The sequence below is a fragment of the Emys orbicularis genome, chromosome 1 (genome assembly GCF_028017835.1).
Source record: "Emys orbicularis isolate rEmyOrb1 chromosome 1, rEmyOrb1.hap1, whole genome shotgun sequence".
Taxonomy (NCBI): Eukaryota; Metazoa; Chordata; order Testudines; family Emydidae; genus Emys; species Emys orbicularis.
Window position 1 is genome coordinate 151,946,647 of NC_088683.1, and position 18,239 is coordinate 151,964,885.

The 18,239-nt window shown below is 47.8% G+C and overlaps 2 protein-coding genes across 2 annotated transcripts in view; one reads left to right on the forward strand and one right to left on the reverse strand.

The window, feature by feature from the left end:
* LPCAT3 (lysophosphatidylcholine acyltransferase 3) overlaps window positions 1–15,274 on the forward strand; it is a 36,049-nt gene extending 20,775 nt beyond the window's left edge. The window contains exons 2-13 of the mRNA XM_065416275.1: window positions 6,850–6,957; window positions 7,071–7,177; window positions 7,330–7,423; window positions 7,579–7,616; window positions 8,742–8,920; window positions 9,344–9,452; window positions 12,200–12,286; window positions 12,796–12,962; window positions 13,374–13,521; window positions 14,421–14,579; window positions 14,670–14,796; window positions 14,925–15,274. Of these exons, the coding sequence (XP_065272347.1) occupies window positions 6,850–6,957; window positions 7,071–7,177; window positions 7,330–7,423; window positions 7,579–7,616; window positions 8,742–8,920; window positions 9,344–9,452; window positions 12,200–12,286; window positions 12,796–12,962; window positions 13,374–13,521; window positions 14,421–14,579; window positions 14,670–14,786 (1,313 nt within the window). The 3' untranslated portion in view covers window positions 14,787–14,796; window positions 14,925–15,274. The remainder of the gene's footprint in view (window positions 1–6,849; window positions 6,958–7,070; window positions 7,178–7,329; window positions 7,424–7,578; window positions 7,617–8,741; window positions 8,921–9,343; window positions 9,453–12,199; window positions 12,287–12,795; window positions 12,963–13,373; window positions 13,522–14,420; window positions 14,580–14,669; window positions 14,797–14,924) is intronic.
* A 275-nt stretch (window positions 15,275–15,549) lies between these two features.
* Window positions 15,550–18,007, reverse strand: EMG1 (EMG1 N1-specific pseudouridine methyltransferase). Its single transcript, XM_065420325.1, has 6 exons — window positions 17,867–18,007; window positions 17,687–17,788; window positions 17,146–17,287; window positions 16,665–16,723; window positions 16,346–16,495; window positions 15,550–15,891 (listed from the first exon to the last, which is right to left on the reverse strand). Exons 1-6 carry the CDS (start codon window positions 18,005–18,007, stop codon window positions 15,778–15,780), a joined length of 708 nt encoding a protein of 235 aa, XP_065276397.1. The 3' UTR covers window positions 15,550–15,777.
* Window positions 18,008–18,239: the final 232 nt, after the last annotated feature.

Below are 18,239 nucleotides of genomic sequence, written 5' to 3' on the forward strand. Positions count from 1 at the left end.
TATTATGATAGCCTATAGACCGGGCCAGGTCAACAGCTTAGGTCATTCTTAACTCGGGCCAATATGACATTGGAAGTAATTTGACTCCTAAGGAGAGAGAAGATGAGACTGTAGTAAGCAGCAGCATTAGGGTAATGTAATCATGCATACGGATGTTCCTCGCCCACTTCCTGACCAATGGGACTGAGCGTCTTCAAAAGAGAAGCAAGTAACTGTGACTCTTATCCGTGTCAACATGATCAAATGTGTTGCTGAGCTTCAGGAAATGCTTTCATAATGGAGAGTCCTATTTTAAGTAGTAGTTTGCCCCTGGACCTTGCGGGTGGGTCCTCATTTTCTTTGTTGGACTCTGGCAAGGATGTTTATTCCTCTGGCTACCACGAATTTGTAAACTTGTCAGCCCAATAATTATAGGTGGAGCTAAAAGTGATAGCAATTATTAGGGTTGCCTGACACTTCCCAATATAAGATTTTGTTTTCAATTGCTTATAACTTTGTCTGAAATTTCCCATTGAGTGTCTGCCTCAGGCTGAATTTTTTTGGGGAAAGTTTCCACCAAAATGGTTCAGTTGTTTCTGAGAATGATGTTTGTTTGTTTTGTTTTTAATCTTTGAGACATTTTTCTTGAACAGCTCTAGTGCCCCTATGCTTTGGAGCAGGGGTTGCAATTTGTGTCCAGAGGCAGAGAGATGCCTTTTGCTGTCCCTGTGAAAATCTGCCCAAATTTATAAGCCTTTGAAAAACCAGTTTGCATATGTTCAGTAGAGACCTGCAGCGCTTAACAGCTAAAATCTCCAAAGATTCCATCCTCAGTGAGCATGCTCTATCCTCTCACAGCTCCTTTGTACATTTTGTATGGGACCCTGAGAACAAATCAAGGTTGCGTAGTGAAGGTGGCTGTTGTCTATAGAACCCCTGCCTCGTTTGGTGCAGAAGTTGGAAGATGAATAAAGTTGGGGATTGCAGAAAGAGAGGTCTCATAATTAAGGCAGTTGAATGCCGCCCTGGAGAGTTGGATTCATCCCTGTCTCTACCACAAAATTCCTATGTGATACTGGGGAAATCACTTAAACCAAACTTTTCACAGATAGTCACATAGGCCCGGTCTACACTACGAGTTTAGGTCGACTTTAGCCGCGTTAAATCGAATTAAGCCTGGACGCGTTCACACAACGAAGCCCTTTCTTTCGACTTAAAGGGCCCTTTAAACCGGTTTCTTTACACCACCTCCGACGAGGGGATTAGCGATAAAATCGGCCTTAGGGGGTCGGAATTGGGTTAGTGTGGACGGAATTCGACGTTATTGGCCTCCGGGAGCTATCCCACAGTGCTTCATTGTGACCGCTCTGGACAGCACTCTCAACTCAGATGCACTGACCAGGTAGACAGGAAAAGCCCCGTGAACGTTTGAATTTCATTTCCTGTTTGCTCAGCGTGGAGAGCACAGGTGACCATGCAGAGCTCATCAGCACAGGTAACCGTGATGGAGTCCCAGGATCGCAAAAGAGCTCCAGCCTGGACCGAACGGGAGGTACGGGATCTGCTCGCCATATGGGGAGATGAATCTGTGCTGGCCGAACTCCGAAGCAGTAAACGAAATGGCAAAATATTAGAAAAGGTCTCCAAGGCCATGAAGGACAGAGGCCATAACAGGGACGCACAGCAGTGCCGCGTGAAAATTAAGGAGCTAAGGCAAGCCTACCACAAATCCAGAGAAGCAAACGGAAGGTCCGGGGCTGAGCCGCAAACATGCCGCTTCTACGCGGAGCTGCATGCCATTCTAGGGGGTGCAGCCACCACTACCCCAACCATGTGCTATGCGTCCCTCACTGGAGAAAGACACAGGGAAGCGGGTTCGGGGTCGAGGAAGATGAGGATGGAGATAACATAGCTCACAGCAGCAAGGAAGCGGAGAAACCGGTTTCCCCAACAGCCAGGATATGTTTATCACCCTGGACCTGGAACCAATAACCCCCGAACTCACCCAAGACCCTGTGGGCACACAGGGGACCTCTGGTGAGTGTACCTTTGTAAATATTACACATGGTTTAAAAGCAAGCGTGTTTAATGATTAATGATTAATTTGCCCTGGCAATCGCGGCCAGTACAGCTACTGGAAAAGTCTGTTAACGTGTATGGGGATGGAGCGGAAATCCTCCAGGGACATCTCCAGAAAGCTCTCCTTCATGTACTCCCAAAGCCTTTGCAAAAGGTTTCTGGGGAGGGCTGCCTTATCCCGTCCGCCATGGTAGGACACTTTACCACGCCAGGCCAGTAGCACGTAGTCTGGAATCATTGCATAACACAGCATGGCAGCGTATGGTCCCGGTGTTTGCTGGCATGCAGACAACATCCATTCCTTATCGCTCTTTGTTATCCTCAGGAGAGTGATATCATTCACGGTCACCTGGTTGAAATGGGGCGATTTTATTAAGGGGACATTCAGAGGTGCCCCTTCCTGCTCTGCTGAACAGAAATATTCCCCGCTGTTAACCACGCAGTGGGGGGGAGGGGTGAAGTGACCATCCCAGAGAATTGGGTGTGTGGGGGAGGGGAGTTAGTTGGGTTTGTGCTGCATGTTAACCCTGAAACCGCAGCCCCTCCTTTTACATTGCAAACCCATTTTAAATGGCCAACCCAACGGGTGCTTGGTATGGTTAATGAGAGCAGTACTGTTTTAAACCATCCCCACTTGTTAACAAGGTTAAAAAAGCCAAAAGACTGTGTCTTACCATGGCTGCCTGCAAGCTGAAATCTGTGGCCTGGCACTGCGTGAGTGATCTCTCACACCAAACCTGCAGGCTCTCAATATAAGAGGAAAAATGCGACCTTGTAACGAAAGCACATGTGCTGTGTGATGTGAACAGCAAAATCTAACGTGAAAGAGTGTACCCATTGTTCTCTAAAATGTATCTTTTTTAACCACCTCTCCCTTCTCCTCCACCAGCTGCAAATGTTTCTCCTTCACAGAGGCTAGTGAATATTCAAAAGCGGAAGCGAAGGACGCGTGACAAAATGTTTACTGAACTACAGACTGCCTCCCACGCTGACAGAGCACAGCAGAATGCGTGGAGGCAGTCAATTACTGATTTTAGAAAAGCCCAATATGAGCGAGAGGAGAGGTGGCGTGCTGAATCGCGGGCTGAAGAGCAGAGGTTGCGTGCTGAATCGCGGGCTGAAGAGGAGAAGTGGCGTCAGCTTGTAAACAGAAAGCAAGAGTCGATGCTCCGGCTGCTGGAGCATCAAACTGATATGCTCCTGCGTATGGTTGAGCTGCAGGAAAGGCAGCAGGAGCAGAGACCGCCGCTACAGCCCCTCTGTAACCAACAGCCCTCCTCCCCAAGTCCCATTGCCTCCTCACCCAGACGCCCAAGAACACGGTGGGGGGGCCTCCGGCCACCCAGTCACTCCACCCTAGATGATTTCCAGAGCAATAAGTTTTAAAGTTTTAAAGTGCAGTGTGTCCTTTTCCTTCCCTCCTCCCCCACCCATCCCGGGCTACCTTTGCAATTATCCCCCTAGTTGTGTGCTGAATTAATAAAGAATGCATGAATGTGAAGTAACAATGACTTTATTGCCTCTGCAAGTGGTGCTTGAAGGGGGGAGGGTAGGGGAGGGTGGGGTGTTTGGTTTACAGGGAAGTAAAGTTAACCGGGTGGGTGGGGGGGCGGAGATTTCATCAAGGAGAAACAAACAGAAGTTTCACACCGTAGCCTGGCCAGTCACAAAACTAGTTTTCAAAGCTTCTCTGATGCGCACCGCGCCCTGCTGTGCTGCTCTAACCGACCTGGTGTCTGGCTGCGCGTAATCAGCGGCCAGGCAATTTGCCTCTACCTCCCACCCCACCATAAATGTCTCCCCCTTACTCTCACAGATATTGTGGAGCGCACAGCAAGCAGCAATAACAATGGGGATATTCTTTTCGCTAAGGTCTGAGCGAGTCAGTAAGCTGCGCCAGCGCGCTTTTAAACGCCCAAATGCACATTCCACCACCATTCGGCACTTGCTCAGCCTGTAGTTGAACAGGTCCTGACTCCTGTCCAGGCTGCCTGTGTACGGCTTCATGAGCCATGGCATTAAGGGGTAGGCTGGGTCCCCAAGGATCACGATAGGCATTTCAACATCCCCAACGGTTATTTTCTGGTCCGGGAAGAAAGTCCCTTCCTCCAGCTTTCGAAACAGACCAGAGTGCCTGAAGACGCGAGCATCATGTACCCTTCCCGGCCAGCCCACGTTGATGTCGGTGAAACGTCCCTTGTGATCCACCAGGGCTTGCAGCAGCATTGAAAAGTACCCCTTGCGGTTTATGTACTCGGTGGCTTGGTGCGCCGGTGCCAAGATAGGGATATGGGTTCCGTCTATCGCCCCACCACAGTTTGGGAATCCCATTGCAGCAAAGCCATCCACTATGTCCTGCACGTTTCCCAGAGTCACTACCCTTGATATCACCAGGTCTCTCATTGCCCTGGCAACTTGGATCACAGCAGCCCCCACAGTAGATTTGCCCACTCCAAATTGATTCCCGACTGACCGGTAGCTGTCGCCACTCGCTTCTCAACTGTGAGGGCTGCTCTCATCCTGGTATTCTGGCGCTTCAGGGCAGGGGAAAGCAAGTCACAAAGTTCCATGAAAGTGCCCTTACGCATGCGAAAGTTTCGCAGCCACTGGGCATCGTCCCAGACCTGCAACACGATGCGGTCCCACCAGTCTGTGCTTGTTTCCCGGGCCCAGAATCGGCGTTCCATGGCATGAACCTGCCCCAGTAACACCATGATTTCCACATTGCTGGGACCTGTGCCTTGTGAGAGGTCTAGGTCCATGTCCATTTCCTCATCACTCTCGTCGCCGCGCTGCAATCGCCTCCTCCTCGGCTGGTCCCGGTTTTGCTTTGGCATGTCCTGGCTCTGCATATACTCCAGGACAATGCGCGTGGTGCTCATAATTGCCGCGGTGATCTGAGCGGGCTCCATGATCCCAGTGCTAGCTATGGCGTCTGGTCTGAAAAAAGGCGCGAAACTAGTATCTGAAAGACCAGGGGAAGGAGGGAGGGAGGGGCGAGTGACGACATGGCGTACAGGTACAGGGAATTAAAGTCAAGAAAGGTGGCTGTGCATCAGGGAGAAATACAAACAACTGTCACACAGAATGCCCCCCTCCCCCCGAGATTGAACTCCTAAGCCTGGGTTTAGCAGGCCGTTGATTTGACGGAGGGAGGGGGGAAGGAAATGAATACAGAACAAATCTATTTTTTACATCTTAAGACGACAGTGCAGCATGACTGATAGCCCTCGGCATTTTCTGGGTGCTTGGCAGCAAATACTGGGCGCTTACCAGTATGATGATGACGGATACCAATCATAATATACTATTTACTGCCAAAAGGCAAGGGGTTGCTGCTGTGTAGCAATGTAGCCCCACGTGTGCCAGCCACATGTCTGCCAGCACCCAGATCGCCCTCGGCCTCTTCTGGGTGCTTAGCAGACAATACTTGGCAGAAAATAATATACTATGACTGATAGCCATGATTGTCCGACGAGGACGGTTACCAGTCATAATAAATCTACTGCCAAAAGGCAAGGGACTGGTGCAATGCAGCCCTACGGCTGCCAGCCCCACAGCTACCAGCATCCCGATCGCTGATGAAGGCTACCAGTCATGCTGCACCGTCTACCGCCAAAAGGCAGATAGCTGCTGCTGCTGTGTAGCAATGCAGTCCCACGTCTGCCGGCACCCGGATGACATATGGTGACGGTGAGCTGAGCTGAGCGGGCTCCATGCTTGCCGTGGTATGTTGTCTGCACAGGTAACCCAGGTAAAAAGGCGCGAATCTATTGTCTGCCGTTGCTGTGACGGAGGGGGAGGGGCCTGACGCAATGTACCCAGAACCCCCCGCGGCACTGTTTTGCATCATTCGGGCATTGCGATCTCAACCCATAATTCCAATGGGCGCCGGAGACTGCGGGAACTGTGGGATAGCTACCCATAGTGCAATGCGCCGGAAGTTGACGCTAGCCTTGGTACTGTGGACGCGGTCCGCCGACTTCATGCACTTAGAGCATTTTATGTGGGGGGACACACAATCGGCTGCATACAACCGGTTTCTATAAAACCGACTTCTATAAATTCGACCTAATTTTGTAGTGTAGACATAGCCTAATTGTGTATTCCTCCCTTTCTGAGGTCTGATTTACAGAGGTGCTGAGCACTCACAGCTGCAGCTGAAGTCAGTGCTATATAAAGTGCTATATAATGCTAATTACTCTGAAAAAAATCCAATGCATCTCAAATTGGGCACCTAAAATTAGAGGGAACTTTTTGTCCTTAACCTCTGCCCCTCAGTTTCCCTTCTGTACAATAAGGATAATATCATATTGCTTCCCAGGGTGTTGTGAAGATAAATTAACATTTGTGAAGCACTTGTATGCTATAGCGATGAGTGCTGCAGAAAAGTCTATGCAGAAATTAATAATTTTGTCTTCAGAGCAGGGTTTGAATAGTGTGTAGTAAATAAGTCCTAGAGCCACACATTGAACAATGAGGAGAAAACAAAGTATTGAATAAATGCCTATTCAGTGAGCACCATTCATCCCCTGCACTAAATGAGGTAGGGACCCTGTGGAAATAATAGTATGTGATTATGTAATTAAAGACTATCATAATGCATATACACAAGGGGGCTGAATTAAGATTGCACAGGCAACCTTAATTCTTGGGCCACTGGGGAGGGGGAATACAGAGCCCAGGAGCACACATACCCGCTTATGGGCCCTAGAGGTTTATTGCTTAGACTTGTATAAACCTGTCTTCTTGTTTGCACTAAGTTATATTCCTGTCTCTTTCCCCACCAAGGATACCCTTTTGCCTTGTTCCAGCGCTATTTCCTCTTCCAGAAGGAGGTCTACCTCATTCACCTGTACAACACCCTAACAGGGCTCTCAATTGCCTACTTCAACTTCGGTAAGAGGGATATGGGGAGAAATGGGCTGCTTGGCTCAGAGCTTGCTGCAGTTTGAGAACCTGTGGTGAGGAGCTGCTGTGTAGTTCAATTCCCAGTCCATCTGTCTCCACAGGGACACAGTTCACTCACTCCCTGCTGTGTGTCCTGATCCAGTTCCTCATACTGAGGCTTATGGGCCGCACGATAACTGCTGTCTTGACCACCTTCTGCTTTCAAATAGTAAGTGCCGCCTCCTTCTCTGCATTCATCTAGAGTGGGGAGCCTGCTGCTGCTACCCAATCCTTTACTTCCCAGTAGTGAGCGTGGGAGGGGATAGAACAAGTTTTGCTGGAGTAGTCAGCCTGAGTAATCCATACCATGGTCTCTTTCAGACATACCTTATGGCTGGTTATTACTTCACTGCCACAGAGCATTATGACATTAAGTGGACCATGCCACACTGTGTCTTGACTCTCAAGCTGATTGGTGAGTGATGCCACCTATTCCCTTCCTTTACACACACCGTGTATATGCTTTCCACCACTCCTGCCCCAAAGGTGAGGAGGTGTTTAAATCCTTAGTGGTTCAACCCTATCCTTTCAAAGATGGTCTCAACGTAATTCTGATCTCTCTATCTCTAGGTTTGGCCGTCGATTATTACGATGGAGGGAAGGATTTGGTGAGTGAAGCCCCATCTCTCTCCTCTCCCACTTCTTTCCTGTGAGCTGAAGGCCAGAGGAGTCAAGTTCTGGGGAGAGAGTCAAAGAACTAAATCCCCAGCTCAGCAAAGCCATGGCTGGGAGGGTGCATCTGTGTGTGTATAAGAGGCATGAACCCCAGAGTGGAAAGGGATTGTCTGGGACAATAGTAATCACAGCTGGGGCTAGCCACTTCAGCTCTGGGATCCATGACAGGATCGTATTCTCTCCCCAGTCTCATAAAATCCATTCCTCAGGGCTTCTAGTTCCCCATGTCCTGAACAATGGGGCCCTTCCTTTGGGGAAATACTCAGTCTTACAGACATCTCAACAATGGGTAAGACTTCCTGTGCTCCTTTCCCTTGGTTCAGTCTCATCCCTGTTCTCCCCTCTTCAGTCCCATAGGGTTCCTACCCCTGTAGATGACCTGCCCCTCCCCCTTATTCCTTGTTTAGGGTGTTGGGACCAGGACCCTAGCAACTTGGGAGCAGTCACCCTATCGCAAAGTAGGGTGTGAGAAATACTGCTTCCTTATGGAGGAAGAGAGACTAGAATCTCTGCTGTTGTCTCCTAATCCCCATTCTAACATATCGCTTGCATGTCTACTGTTTGGGGCTTCACCCTGTCCCCCACCCAGACAAATTACCACTGATAATAAGAGAACATGGTTCAGTTGAGACTTCCAAGGTGAAGTTCAAGCAGCAAAACTAGTGAGTAGTGTAATGGGCTTGTGCCCCAGGAATATATCCTTCTGCTGGGAAGTGTGGATCCTAGCACTGAAGCTTTGTATGAGTTGGGGTGTGTGCATGCCACTGCAGCCTAGAGGAGACTAGGAGTGCAGCTCCTACTGCACTTGGCATGCTGGAGGGGACGGGTGCAGTTCCCCTTGTTGAGGGATCAGCTGGGAGCGTGGATCCCCATGATTGGGCCTTGAATGCAGATACTGTTGCTGTTGGGAGCCGGAGGCTTGTATCTTACAGGAATCAGTGAACTGGTGAGACCTTTGAGTGTAGCAGTTTATAACTCAAACCAGAGGGGAGATGGATTGGGGGAGTTAAATCCACGATTAGTCTAGGGAAATGTTAATGTCGCTCCCTTTGATACAGGGGTCCCTGAACCCTGAACAGAAGCGGTTTGCAGTCCATGGAGTTCCTACCTTACTGGAGGTCTCGGGTTTCTCCTATTTCTATGGTGCCTTCATGGTGGGGCCCCAGTTCTCCATGACAGACTATCAGAAACTGGCAAGGGGCGAGATGACTGATGTTCCAGGCCAAAGACCCAACAGGTAACCAGAGCCACTCTGGCCCCCTCCCTCATGAGAGCCCCAAGCACCCTTTACCTAGATGGCAGTACATTGCCATCTAGCACCACACTGGATCTCAGGGTTCAGTACTGACTCTCAGGGGGATGCAGCCTCCAAAGACTCCCCTACAAAGTTGCCACAATGCAGCACCCTCCTTAGCACTGCTCTTGGGTATTATTATTTTGTTCTGAGTCTGCAACACTCAATGCAGACCCAGCCCAAGCCTGGTGGGGTGTTGATCCCAGTTCCCAATGGGGGTGGCCACTGCAGTGGATCCTCCTTCAGCCCCATCGGAGCCCTTAGCTCCACTTCTTTTTTTAAATTCTGTTCAATTTGGGAGTCTTGAGTTTCTTTGCAACATTTGACCTCTGATCTCCACTTTCTTCCTTCCCCCCCCCCCCCCAGCCTTGTGCCTGCTGGCAAGCGCCTTACCCTAGGCCTCTTCTTTCTGGTAACCTATACCCTAGTGAGCCCATACATCTCTGATGAAGACCTCATCTCTGATGCATACCTGGTAAGTACTAGTGTTAGTAGTTAGAGCTGAGCTTTAGAAGCTAATCTATTCCTGTAGGTGGCACCAGCTACTCAAGACAGGAATTGTAAAACTAGAAAACTAAGTGAAAGGACTTTTAAGGATTGCCTAGTTAAATATCACAGAAGGGTCAGTAACTGGAAATGTTAAACACCCCCCACTAATTCAGTGGCATTGCATGCCCGGGGGGTTGCATTTAATGACGAACATGAATACTGAGTTATAAATTGAACAAGAAACTTAGTGCAATCCAGTTACTGTTGGAACCATTTATATTTCCTGATCATTTAATGATTAACCGTTAATCATTACCGTAACAAAGTTCTTTGCATATAGTTTCCTAGGATTTTTTATACTTAAAAAAGGTAAAGAAGAAATCATGAACCATATATTTTCAAGACTTTACAAACTAAGCATTCCCTAATGCCAACACAACAATGAAGGATCCATTCAAGGTCCTGCTTGTTTGTCAATGTTGTTGCTTAAAAAAATAAAGTAGTGACTTTACTCAGCAGGTCCAGCTCACTCTGCAGGTTAACTCACTTGAGTTTGAAACTGATCTGACTTTTTGAGATCCTTGGAGAAATGGCTGATTTCTCCCTAAAGTTCATCAGTTTTTCTACATAACCAGGAACAAACAAGGACTTTAAAATTTAGAAATAAAAATATTAACGAGGGCTGTCGATTAATCACAGCTTACTGATGCGATTAACTCAAAATTAATTGTGTTTAATCACAGTTTTAATTGCACTGTTAAACAATAGAATACCAATTGAAATTTATTAAATATTTTGGATGTTTTTCTACATTTTCATATATATTTTATTCTGTGTTGTAATTGAAATCAAAGTGTATATTATTTTTATTATAAATATTTGCACTGTAAAAGTTATAAACAAAAGAAATAGTATTTTTCAGTTCACCTCATACAAGTACTGTAGTGCAATCTCTTGGTTGTGAAAGTGCAACTTACAAATGTAGAATTTTTTTTGATACATAACTGCACTCAAAAACAAAACAATGTAAAACTTCAGAGCCTACAAGTCCACTCAGTCCTACTTCTTGTTCAGCCAATTGCTAAGACAAACAAGTTTGTTTACATTTACAGGAGATAATGCTGCCCTCTTCTTATTTACAATGTCACCAGAAAGTGAGAACAGGCATTTGCATGGCACTTTTGTAGCTGGCACTGCAAGGTATTTACGTGCTAGATATCCTAAACATTCGTATGCCCCTTCGTGCTTCAGCCACCATTCCAGACGACATGCTTCCATGTTGATGACGCTCGTTAAAAAAATGCGTTAATTAAATTTGTGATTTAACTCCTTGGGGGAGAATTGTATGTCCCCTGCTCTGTTTTACCAGCATTCTGCCATATATTTCATGTTAGAGCAGTCTCTGATGATGACTCAGCACATGTTGTTCATTTTAAGAACACTTTCACTGCAGATTTGACAAAACACGAAGGTACCAATGTGAGATTTCTAAAGATAGCTACAGCACTCGACCCAAGGTTTAAGAATCTGAAGTGCCTTCCAAAATCTGAGAGGCATGAGGTGTGGAGCATGCTCTCGGAAGTCTTAAAAGAGCAACACTCTGATGCGGAAACTACAGAACCCAAAAGAAAGCTGCTTTGGATTGTTATTGAGCAGAACCCGTCATCAGCATGGACACATGTCCCCTGGAATGGCAGTTGAAGAATGAAGGGACATATGAATCTTTAGCGCATCGGGCACGTAAATATCTTGCGACACTGGCTACAACAGTGCAATGAAAACTCCTGTTCTCACTTTCAGGTGACAATATGCCCAAATAAATTTGTTAAGTCTCTAAGGTGCCACAAGGACTCCTCATTATTTTTGCTGATACAGACTAACACGGCTACCACTCTGAAAACTGTAAACAAGAAGCATGCAGCATTATCTCCTCCAAAGGTAAACAAACTTGTTTATCTGAGCTATTGGCTGAACAAGAAGTAGGACTGAGTGGACTTGCAGGCTCTAAAATTTTACATTTTTTATTTTTGAATGCAGTTTTTTTTTGTACATAATTCTACATTTGTAAGTTCAACTTTCATGATAGAGATATTGCAATACAGTACTTGTATTGGGTGAATTGAAAAATACTATTTCTTTTGTTTTTTACTGTGCAAATATTTGTAATAAAAAATAAATATAAAGTGAGCACTGTACACTTGGTATTCTGTGTTGTAACTGAAATCAATATATTTGAAAATATAGAAAACATCCAAAAATATTTAAATAAATGTTATTCTGTTATTGTTTAACAATGCGATTAATCGTGATTAATTTTTTTAATCGCTTGACAGCCCTAATATTAACCCTAAAATGCTTCTGAAGTGGCTGTTATGTTACTGCTCCAGATGGTATTTGGCTGTAAAATAGTTGGATTACAGGAGATTAACTATTCTTAGCCATATAAAATTGAGCATCTCTCCTTTAAACACTAGATCAGACTAGAGAGATGAGACCTCACGTGCTCAGATCTAGCAGTGCTGTCTGTGTCTCAGTACTGCTAGCTAGCTCGGTATTTAGGGTACCTGAGCTCTTGGGTTCTCTGAAGTCACAAATGTGAATCCTTCCACTGGCCTGCTTCACTAGGGACTATCCTCCATGATCCAGGAGATGATGTGCTAGAGCTAATATAACACCTGGACAGTTTTCAGCCACCATTTTTTTTTCTCCTGGGTTCTCTTTGTATCTCTGCAGGAACAGCCTTTCTGGTTCCGATGCTTTTACATATTGATCTGGGGCAAAGTGATACTCTACAAATATGTCACCTGTTGGCTTGTCACGGTGAGTCCAGAAGGGGGATGTGCCCTGAAAAAAACTCCCCTTTTAACTTGACTAGGACAGATGCATCAGAGCAAGGAACCTTATAGCTGCTCTGATCAGCCCTCCTTCACAGGGACTGCTGTGACAAAGAGCTGGTTGGGAATGTTTTGACAAAATAGATTAATCAGAAAATGCTGATTCGGTGAACCCAAAACTCCTTGTGGAATGTGGAAAACTCTTGACATTTCATATTTTCGTAGGATGGGAAAAGTGAGGCCCCCTCCCGCCCCTCCCCCCCCCGCTTCAGTTGTGGGGAGTGAGACATAATAGCCAGACAAGGGAGTTGAAGTATCCTGCTGCTACCCAGTTCTGCCCTTCCTAGCCAGTAGGGAGGCAACTTGTAGCAGTTCATCTCTGCCATTACCAACAGTAGGCATTGTGCCATTGTGGGGGAGGAGCCTATAACTGCCCAACTCTGACTTCTCCAGTAGGAGGTGCTGCTTTTCCCTGATATGTGTAGTTTCTCACAGGAAGGAGTCTGCATCCTCGTTGGCCTTGGGTACAATGGCCGAGATGAGAATGGGAAACCACAGTGGGACGCTTGTGCCAACATGAAGGTTTGGTTATTCGAGACAACACCCTTCTTCACGGGGACCATTGCTTCTTTCAACATCAACACCAATGCCTGGGTGGCTCGGTGAGCAGGGGGCCTTTCACAGTCAGAGCACCAGTCTCAATCTAGGCCCAGGCCAGAAGTTGGAGGGCTTGCTGGGGCAGGGATGTTGGGAATGGAGTATGAAGCCCTTTGTCTCTAGAGCACTGGTTCCAATGTGGCCCCAAAGCAGTTGTGATGGAAAGTTTTTTCCCGTCTCATGACCCTTTGAAATGACTTGACCCAGCTCCTGGTTGGACAAGTGCTCAGTCATGCAAAGTATTCACCTGCCCCAGCACTTGAGTGCTCTCAGCAGGTTGGCCTCCCCTCATTAGTGCTGCTTATCCCACTGAAGGGACACAGAGGCCTTCAGTCTCTCAGAACACGTCCCCAGTGTGCAGAGGGGAAAGGAGCTAATCAATCACAACTGCATTGAATTTCTCTTCTTGGCTCCAGTTACATCTTCAAACGGCTGAAGTTCTTGGGTAACAAGCTTCTGTCACAGGCATTGGCCCTGTTCTTCCTGGCTGTGTGGCATGGGCTGCACTCTGGCTACCTTGTGTGCTTCCAAATGGAGTTCCTTATAGTCATCGTTGAAAGACAGGTATGCTGTGTCTGGTATATTAGCAGGGGGATGGCTTGTGATAGCCAAGGCCCCATGGTTTCTAAAGACCCAGGAGTCTGTGGTAACTTTGGGAAACTTCCACGCTGGAAGCTTTACCTGAATTAAATATAAAACTGATCTGTCCCTTATGTTTCTGCATTTTACACCATATTGTTTGCTCTTAAGTAGACTGCTGGCATCTGTGTGGACAATCTGTAATTCCATCATAGAAGATGTCAGGGAGGAAGCCAGTTTGGCATATGGGTAGGGGGCAACTGAGGCTCTGGACACTTGGGAAGCTTGCAAGCACATGATCTGGTTGCATCTGCTAAAACTATCAACAGTGAAATAGTTTATAGTAGGGCTGTCTAGTGATTAAAAAAATGTGATTAATCACAGTTAAAACAACATTAGAATACCATTTATTTATATTTGGGGGGGTGGGGGCTATTTTCAAATAGAGGGTCAGGGCTGGGGCCTCTGGGCTTCAGCCCCCTCCCCAGGGGAAGCTGCAGGCTGCTCCAGTGCAGCACCCCCTCCAGCCGTTGTGCCACCTCCAGAGCTGCAAGCTGGGGCTTCAGCCCCCTGCTGCTGCTGCCTTCCACCCTGCCCACAGGTATGTCATTAATGTGTTAATTGTGGTTTATTAATGGCAGGCATTACCTGCAATTGACCACCCTAGTTTACAGCTAATCTCTTTAGGGCTCATATTAAAACTCTACTGAACTTTTTTCAGAGTCATTGTTTGACTGTCTGCAGTCTGACAACACTACATCTTTCAGAGCATAGAGGCCAATTCTGTCTATGATCACTGAATGTACAGGGCCCTGTGTGTAATGCATACAGATGTCAAGTGACAGTAGGAATATCATACTGACCACTCCTTCCTTTTTTGTCAGGCAATCACCCTAGTGCGGGACTCTCCTGTTCTGAGTGCTTGGGCCTCCATCACTTTCCTGCAGCCTCTCTACTATGTGCTGCAGCAAACCATCCACTGGATGTTCATGGGTTACTCACTGGTGCCATTCTGCCTTTTTACCTGGGACAAGTGGATCAAGGTACAAAAACCTTGAAAGGGCAGCAAGATTTTGGGGGACAGGAGAGACCACCATGCAAGCTAATCATTAATCCCCTCTCTCTCCACACAGGTGTATAGCTCTATTTATTTCGTAGGCCACATGATATTCCTCACCTTACTGCTTGTGTTGCCTTACGTCCGCAGAGCATTTGTGCCACGGAAAGAAAAGCTAAAGAAAGCAGAGTAACAGCCAAAAGGTGAGACTTGGGTACAGCTGCAGAGTGGGGCAGGGCCTAGAACAGCAAAGGTGCAGGTCAGGATTGAGGGATAACCGATGTCAATGGGGGCTGCTTTATTCCTAACTTTGCCTGTTGTCTCCTTTCAGTTTGTACCATGCGTGAACTGGCACAGGGGATGGACTCATCCTGTGCTGAAGCATCACCTGTCAAGTTTGCTGTGTTCAAGTTCAACTGTTCTGTCAATGTGATGAGGGGAACAGAGAGTACAGGGTCAGAGACCCACTAGTGAGGAGTGCAGAGGGCAATGCCTCTCCACTTTCCACACCCTCTACATGTTGCCTTATCTCTCTGCTGCCCTCTGGTGGACACTCCTTTATGCTGACTTCAAATGATTGTAAAGCACTAAACACCACCACTATGTGGGGATGGAACCACCTCTGAATTTTCTACTTCAGTCATCCCAGATAAAAATTGTTCCCTGTTTTTTTCCCCTCCCCACTCCTGCTTCAGCTGCTTTTTCTGGTGAGTGGGAGAGGTGAAACCTCCTCCCCAGGGAACATAGGTCCAAGGAATGTTAAATATCTACTGTGGGAGACCTCTCTGGCTCATGTTTATCAGGCTATGGTTGAGTGACAGTTACTCTTGACTGTGCTATCCACTGCAGCTGAGGAATAGGTTTATGGCAGCAAAGGTCATAATACAGGCACAGACCCTCTAGCATCTCTCCTCACCTGCAGTTAAAAAATTCACAGCACAAAAATGCATTTTTATCAAAAGTAATTTTAATATAAGGAGAAAGAACACCCCCAGAGGGGTGCCCATTGGCCTCTCACCATGGGAGCAGCCTGTATGGAAGGAAAGCTCAGCACGGTATGCCTTGAACTCTATCGCTGAGCCTTCAGCCAAGGTTGACTCTGCTCTTTACACACACAAGTAGAAAAATAGCTGCCAGTTCTAGAAAGATCAGAGTCCTACTCCACCGGGCCAATTATGGAGGGCTCACACCACCCCCCATGCCTCCTCAAAGGCTGTGGTGATCTTGGCACAGGTCAGGGCAGCAGAGAGGGGATAGTTGCTGATGGAGATCATCTTCTCTGTATAGTTAACATTCAGCTGGGGAGAGAGAAGAATGAGGGGGAAGCAGGAAATCCATGTTACTATCCAGTCAGTTAATACCCCCAACCATTGACAATACTGCTGCACTTCCAGTACTTGTCACACTATGTACTGCAATCCACCCAAAACTGATATACACCCACCCTTGAAGCAGGATAGCTACTAACTCATAACATCTTGTATCCAGGTGAAGCGGGTGGGCATGGGTGTGGCATAAGATCATAAAATTTCAGTGCAATTCTGGGAGAGGAATTGAAAGGGAATACCCCCTTAACATAAGCGATCATGCAGCAGAGCACAGGCCTTGCATCAACAGCATCCCCTCTCTAGTGCAGGAAAACCATGATCTATACTGAAAAGGAAAGAGTCCCCTACTTCCCATGACAGGTCTACTGCTCCCCCAGGCAATCAGTGATGGGAGAAGAGGTGTGTCAGCCACCACTACCCTTACCGAGCCATGGGCAAAAGCTCCCACAACAATTGCAACAGGTTCTGCAGTGGGAACCAGTTCACGCACATCCGTCACGTTGGGGACTGAGAAAGAGGTGCCTATCTTCATGCAGCCCACAGGGAGATGATCAGTCACTGGATTCTTGATGACCTGCATGGGGAAAACACATTTAGCTTGAGGTTTAGAGGTGAGATCTTGGGGCTCAAAACAACGTTTCTGTACAGCAGCAGAGGCTCACTTCCTAACAGATCCTCAGCCCTTACAGAGCACCACAGAGTCATTAAGTTCCCCCTCAACAGTTAGGAATAGAAACTTTTACCTTCAACAGTTTCTGGGGCCCATCGGCTGCACGGACACTGAGTTTGTGTAGCAGCTGAACTGGTAGGAGGAGAAGAAGAGAACCAGGAAATTTTCATGTGCCAACATTAGAGTACCTATTCTTCAGCAAGCTGAGTTGGGAAAAGCCTCAAGTTTCATGTCTGAGCCTCCTAATTTCCAATGCAGAACCTTCCCTTGGGGCAGCACCCCTGAGGCTGAGACCTTGGCCTTAAAGTCTGAGTCTATATGACTCTTTGAGTCTTTCCTCAAAATTTTCAGCCCTGTATATTTATGGCTTCCTTCCATCCTGTGCTCCTTCATATCTGAAGGCCCCTCCCCCAGCCTAAGGGGAGGAACTACTGAACCAGGGGCTCAAACAAGTGGAGGAGAGAGAAGCAAATAATAAAACAGAGACAGGCTAGAGGGTCAAAGGGTCATAAGTGGGGAGCCAGAATGGGGATGAAGCAGTTTGAACCTCTTACCCATCAGACCACAGAATCGATCAAAGGTTCTGGGAATCCTGGTCTGGGGATTGACTTCAATGAGAACATTCTTCTGGGTGTGGATGTAAACCTGCAGCAGGCCAGCCCGGTTCAGGGGACTGTCCATGAGCATCAGGAGGCTCTTAAGAGAGAAAGCACACAATGGGGGAAGCACATGACACCAGAGAATTTGATGCTAAAAGGAAGGATCAACTCTCAGACATCAGGGTCTGGGCACAGTGAGCAGGACGGGACTATTCTGCTGAGGAAGTGGTGAGAAAAGGATCCAAAAAGGCACACTGGCTCTGCTGCAGCAGAATTTAAAAAGGTAGGTGTTTACATGGGCAATGTGATTTATAAACTTAAAAGAAAAATCTTTGGAAGGGCCAATCCTGCTTCAAGGAACAAGCTGATCTCTTGTTAAAGGGAGTCCAGAGAAAACGTTCCCTTTTGGGTGGCTTTTGCATAAGCGCCTCCTGCAGGAGCTGATTGCTGGCACAGCGACCTGGCCCTCCCTAGGACCTGCACAACGGGGTCGTACCTGGTGTGTGATGTCGGGCCTCACCTCCCCCGGGTCGCGGCCACTTCGCAGCAGCAGCGATTTGTGCTTGTCGCAGTTCAGCAGCTCGTACGTCTTTCCAGCCTGCAACCAAAGAGGCGAGAGTGAGGACAAGGCGGGTCACGGTGAGTCCCCACCAGGGCCAGCCCCGTTCCCCGGCACCTTCACGGTCTCCAGACTCGCTCCCTCGAGAAGCACAAGAAGCCGCCGCCGCTGCCCCCGGGGCCGCTTCGCCGCCGGGGCCGTCTCCGCCGCCGCCGCGTCCCCTGCTGGTCTCCGGAGCTGCCGCGTGGGCGCCGCCATCTTAGAACCGGAAGCGGCGTCACAGCTACAGTTCGTGCTCTTCTAAACCGGGGCCTCGCGCTTCCCCCAGCGGCGCGGAGAGAGAGCCTAATAATCGGCCATATTCCTAGCACTTCCGGTGTGCGAAAGGCTGCTTCCGGTAAGAGAACCTAAACATCGATGTCACGTGCCCTGTGTCCGGATATTTACCCTCCCTGTGCCTCGCTCCCCGTCAGCCTCCCCGCGGCGAGGG

What these genes read in the sequence shown, in the direction of transcription:
- EMG1 (XM_065420325.1), bottom strand. Translation starts at nt 18,007, where the DNA reads ATGGCGGCGCCCACGCGGCAGCTCCGGAGACCAGCAGGGGACGCGGCG. An exon ending in GGCCCGACATCACACACCAG is followed by an intron (nt 17,288 to 17,686) that starts GTACGACCCCGT and finishes TTCTCTCTTAAG; the next exon opens with AGCCTCCTGATGCTCATGGA. An exon ending in TCGATTCTGTGGTCTGATGG is followed by an intron (nt 16,724 to 17,145) that starts GTAAGAGGTTCA and finishes TCCTCCTACCAG; the next exon opens with TTCAGCTGCTACACAAACTC.